This window comes from Bactrocera tryoni, chromosome 2 (assembly GCF_016617805.1).
Source record: "Bactrocera tryoni isolate S06 chromosome 2, CSIRO_BtryS06_freeze2, whole genome shotgun sequence".
In the NCBI taxonomy this organism is placed as follows: Eukaryota; Metazoa; Arthropoda; class Insecta; order Diptera; family Tephritidae; genus Bactrocera; species Bactrocera tryoni.
Window position 1 is genome coordinate 13107309 of NC_052500.1, and position 4495 is coordinate 13111803.

The 4495-nt window shown below is 35.1% G+C and overlaps 3 protein-coding genes across 3 annotated transcripts; 1 reads left to right on the forward strand and 2 right to left on the reverse strand.

Moving 5' to 3' along the window:
* The first annotated feature begins 189 nt into the window (after positions 1–189).
* Positions 190–1396, forward strand: LOC120769122 (mannose-P-dolichol utilization defect 1 protein homolog). Its single transcript, XM_040095984.1, has 2 exons — positions 190–425; positions 494–1396. The coding sequence occupies exons 1-2, from the start codon at positions 338–340 to the stop codon at positions 1189–1191; spliced, it is 786 nt and encodes a 261-aa protein (XP_039951918.1). The 5' UTR covers positions 190–337; the 3' UTR covers positions 1192–1396.
* A 140-nt stretch (positions 1397–1536) lies between these two features.
* Positions 1537–2329, reverse strand: LOC120769123 (inosine triphosphate pyrophosphatase). The gene is made up of 2 exons (XM_040095985.1): positions 1987–2329; positions 1537–1922 (listed from the first exon to the last, which is right to left on the reverse strand). The coding sequence occupies exons 1-2, from the start codon at positions 2222–2224 to the stop codon at positions 1597–1599; spliced, it is 564 nt and encodes a 187-aa protein (XP_039951919.1). The 5' UTR covers positions 2225–2329; the 3' UTR covers positions 1537–1596.
* Positions 2330–2450: 121 nt separating this feature from the next.
* LOC120769426 (protein D3) lies at positions 2451–3438 on the reverse strand. The gene is made up of 2 exons (XM_040096408.1): positions 2901–3438; positions 2451–2829 (listed from the first exon to the last, which is right to left on the reverse strand). The coding sequence occupies exons 1-2, from the start codon at positions 3384–3386 to the stop codon at positions 2572–2574; spliced, it is 744 nt and encodes a 247-aa protein (XP_039952342.1). The 5' UTR covers positions 3387–3438; the 3' UTR covers positions 2451–2571.
* Positions 3439–4495: the final 1057 nt, after the last annotated feature.

Genomic DNA, 4495 nt, shown 5'->3' on the forward strand with positions numbered 1-4495 from the left:
TTTTGAATTTAAAATCTAACATACAAATTTTTATTTTACATTTGAATTTGCACTAATGTTTTTTTTTCTTTTTTAATTTAAAAAATTATAATTTTTTTTGCCACATTGCCATATGATTGCAAATATAAACGACAAATCGATTCAAATGTCAAAATACGTGTTCATTTGCCTATAGGGATTATTATCTGTAATTTTGTTATCTAAACGAAATCAATTATCAAATAAAGATATACAATTTATTAATTGAGGCCGTAATTGTAACAAATACCGCTATTCTTTATCATTTTAAGGGCAATCTGAGAATTTTTAGAACAAGAACTTCCTCAGAACATTAAAAATGACTGAAGTGTTAAAAACAGTTTTAAGTTACTTTCTTTCCGAGGAATGTATTGAAACGTACTTGGTTTTTCATGACTTCACCGATGGTAAGTTCATTTTTACATTTATAATTTGTCCTCGTTTATTCATAAAATGTTTCCTTTTTTGAAAACAGGTACATGTTTTAAATCACTGTTGAGCAAATGTCTCGGATATACAATAATCGCTGGGTCTATTTTGGTTAAAATACCCCAGGTTTTAAAATTGATCAAAAACAAATCGGGTGAAGGTATTAATTTGATAAGTGTACTATTGGACCTCACAGCCATTACATCGCATATGTCATACAACTACGTTAAGGGTTATCCATTTAGTGCTTGGGGAGATAATACATTTCTGGCCCTTCAAACTGCTGCTATCGCTGCTTTAGTTCTTTTCTATGGAGGCTCAAAGGGATTATCCTTGATCTTTTGCATTTTATATACGCTGGTAGTGTACGTACTCAATTGCGGCCTAACTCCAATTAATATATTGCTGGTAGCACAAGCATTTAATATACCTATATTACTTCTGGGTAAACTCTCACAGGCGTGGACAAATTACAAGAATAGTTCTACAGGTCAGTTGTCCGCAGCAACTGTTTTCTTGTTATTTGCTGGATCATTAGCACGCATTTTTACATCTACACAAGAGACTGGAGACTCTATGATAATTGCAACATTCTGTGCGTCCACATTTGCGAATGGCGTGATTGCTTCACAAATGGTATACTACTGGAACAAACCAGGAAAAAGTAAGAAAGTCAATATTGGAAAGACTTCAACAAAGCCTATCTCTGCACCCAAAAAGGGTAAAAGCAAAAAAATCGACTAGATGACGGATAGTCGAAATCAACATTTGCGAAGCTAGGTATATGTCAAGGTATTTTCTTGTTTAAAAGAAATTTTTTCGTATACTTGTGAGCTGTTCATAACTTATAACAGAATGAATAAATACTTACCCGAACGGAGTAGAAAAATTTGTGAATACTTTAAATGAATGCGGTTTGCAATAAAATAAATAATAACAAACGAATCTATTCTGTGCTGTTTTAGTGTAGATGTAAGTTATGAGTTAAGACAGAGAACGTTGATTAATCAAAGTTCTCTGGTTAAATGTTATTCGAATATTCTATATACAAATGTGATATTTGTCTATCAAAATATTTAACAAAGGAAATGATAAATTAACGATTACACTTTATTCCAAAATTAATGAATTGTGTAGATTATCAAATAGTTATATACCATTATTAAAATATTCCTGCAATGCGGCTAATGCCCTATAACGATGGGAGATTTTATTTTTTTCTTCCTTTGGCATTTCAGCATAGGTCAAATCATAGCCTTTGGGTTTGAAAATAGGATCCCAGCCAAAATCGCGACCACCTCGTGGTTCAACTATACTACCTTCTGTTACTCCTTGAAAAATTATTGGTTCGCCGTTCGCACTCTCAGCAAAACTAAGCGTGCATATTGCTTTGGCATTTTTGTTATCCCATCCTGCTAACATACGATATAATCCTTCAGGTTGTAATTTCTCCAAAAACCATTTTATGTAAGGCCCTAGGAATAATATGGGAATATTTTCATGTAAAGCAGGTGATTAATGCATATTATATATATTTACCGGGTAATCCTTCTAAGGCATCGAAACATAAGCACGTGTCCTCAACCAACACTGGTCCATCGACTTGTTTTGCTGCTTCTTTACATTTTTTAATAGCGATTTCATTAATTTCGCCTTGTAATTCAGGAAGATCTATTTTTCTGCTCACCACTTTGCGTGGAAACTTATCTCCCAATATGGCTACGAGTTCTTCCAATTTTTTGGCATTGCCAGTGACAAAAGTAATTGGTTTCGACATTTCGAAGAGCACTTTTAAAATGAATATATAATCTTTTTTAAACCTTTTATACCACAAAATAAATCTGAATTAGAAAATGCCCTAAACCTCAAAAAACCACAAATGATAAACAGTTGCAGAGGCGTAGCAAGAAAAAAACTAAAAGGGGTTTCATGCTTCTACCCAAACCCTCCAAAGTAATAATTGATAAACCCATTTTCAAATTAAATAAATTGCAAAACAAAACTTTTATTTTATTTTATGAAATGCGTATATTAAATATTTATTTCAATTTAGTGTCTTCTGACAAAATTACTACGTATTTTCAAATACATATATATATTAAATATATTTATTCTAGCTGAGACTTATGCGCCCAATTGTTTATATAAAATAGGTACATAGTCATCAAACTCAGCTTGATAGAAGTTGCCAGCGACTGGATCGCCAAGATTATACTTTTTGGCAAAAGCAGCAATTTTGAAACCCCCGCGGTCATCTCCACTGTTATTTGGTAAACGTTTTTCATCGAATGTCAGCTTGCCGCTCTGTTTGTAAACCAGAAAAACATAGCGATGTAAACCAGTTTCTGGTGGAGGACCCGAACCAATATAAGCCGATAAGACCTTTAAAGACAGAAAAACATAATGAATAGACCAATTATGTATGTATTTTGTGTTATATTTAGCCAATTTACCTCTCCCTTTGAAACATCACATCCAGGAATGTTGCCAACCAACCAATGATGCCATTCCCGATATTTGGGATCAGTACGGCTAGGTGCATCAGGATCTGTCATGCACAAGGTATATAATGCATTAGGATCGGCCTTCCAGGTAATGGTAGGTTGGTCTTTTACTAAAGTTGGTGTTAAAACATTTCCTTGTTCTACAGAGGCACCACTTGGATAACAAACGGTTACTACTTCTTGTGGCACACACGAAATTACATCTGGCACTACGCAATGTTCCTCCATGGCTAATTTTGCTGAAGAAAATTGACGACTACAATGTTTTTTGATCGAATTTTCTAGCACCAAATTGTGTCTTTTGACAACTGCCGGTTGCAAGGTAAATGTCAAAAACGAACGCAGAGTGACATTTTCTTGTTGCCGGCGAATAAGATGACGTAAAGACGGGGCAACAAATACCCTACTATTATTGATTACACGATTTAGCAACATTTCAAACAACTGAAAGAAATTATTCAGACTTTCAGATGATTGAATAAATTTTATTTAAGAATGAAAAGAACAAGTGATGAATTGCATAAGAAGAAATACAGTAAAATATAGCATAGAAGGATTGGCACAATGACATTAGATGAGAGATGCCATATTTCTTTAAAAATGATGTCGGTGTGAACGTAACCGTCAATGACAACCGTTATCCTACCCCAGTTCCTGATGGGATACTTTCGCAGAATGGCGCGGAAATGCTTCCTAGCAGCATCAATATTTCATTCCTTAAGTACGTATACGACAATCATTCACAGTGGCGGAAATGCTTCCTAGCAGCATCAATATTTCATTCCTTAAGTACGTATACGACAATCATTCACAGTGAAACCATCAACACCGACTCCCTCTTAGTGAATGGCGTTCTTCGAGTCAAACTACCACCCATTGCAGACGAAGAGCTCGAGTTGCAAGAGCGACCAGGTTAAACTCCTACTTATCCAGAGTAGACCCCGCCATATCTAATATATGTATGTCCAGCGTGCAATGAGTCCCGGATGACACTGGCCACCTCTGTGCATGAACGTTATTTAGCGCTTACAATTCTAACGGGGATTAGGTACACGTTACAACAACTGAAACCGTTATCGCGCCATGATAACCGTGATCTCGACGACATTTGATGGATTTATTGAGAGAAAACTCCCGGCGAGCAGATAATTTCACGTTTTGTATGTGATATCACACCGTTAGACTCTTTCTTGTGGGGATATGTAAAGTTTGAAGTCTATGCGGACAATGTCGCTTCGAATTCAGGCATTACAGCAACAAATCACGCGTCATTCGCCAGTTACCAGTCGAAAAGCTCGAATGAGTCATCGAAAAAATTGGAATCAACGGATGGACCAACTAAGACGTAGACGCGGCCAACTTTGAAAGAGATAATCTTAAAAAAATAAATGCCAAAGAAAGATCTTTCGAATGATAATAAACATTCCCCATTAAATCTATACATCGGTATGTATACATATCGCTACTATATTTGTAGATTTTCAAAATCACTTGATAAGTAGTTATTTGAAACTAAAATTATTTTAATATAATACAAATAACGA

Coding starts and splice junctions, on each gene's coding strand:
- LOC120769123 (XM_040095985.1), bottom strand. CDS start 2,224: ATGTCGAAACCAATTACTTTTGTCACTGGCAATGCCAAAAAATTGGAA. Junction 1,923..1,986: donor TGCCTTAGAAGGATTACCCG/GTAAATATATAT, acceptor TATTATTCCTAG/GGCCTTACATAAAATGGTTT.
- LOC120769122 (XM_040095984.1), top strand. CDS start 338: ATGACTGAAGTGTTAAAAACAGTTTTAAGTTACTTTCTTTCCGAGGAA. Junction 426..493: donor TTTTCATGACTTCACCGATG/GTAAGTTCATTT, acceptor TTTTGAAAACAG/GTACATGTTTTAAATCACTG.
- LOC120769426 (XM_040096408.1), bottom strand. CDS start 3,386: ATGTTGCTAAATCGTGTAATCAATAATAGTAGGGTATTTGTTGCCCCG. Junction 2,830..2,900: donor GTGATGTTTCAAAGGGAGAG/GTAAATTGGCTA, acceptor CTGTCTTTAAAG/GTCTTATCGGCTTATATTGG.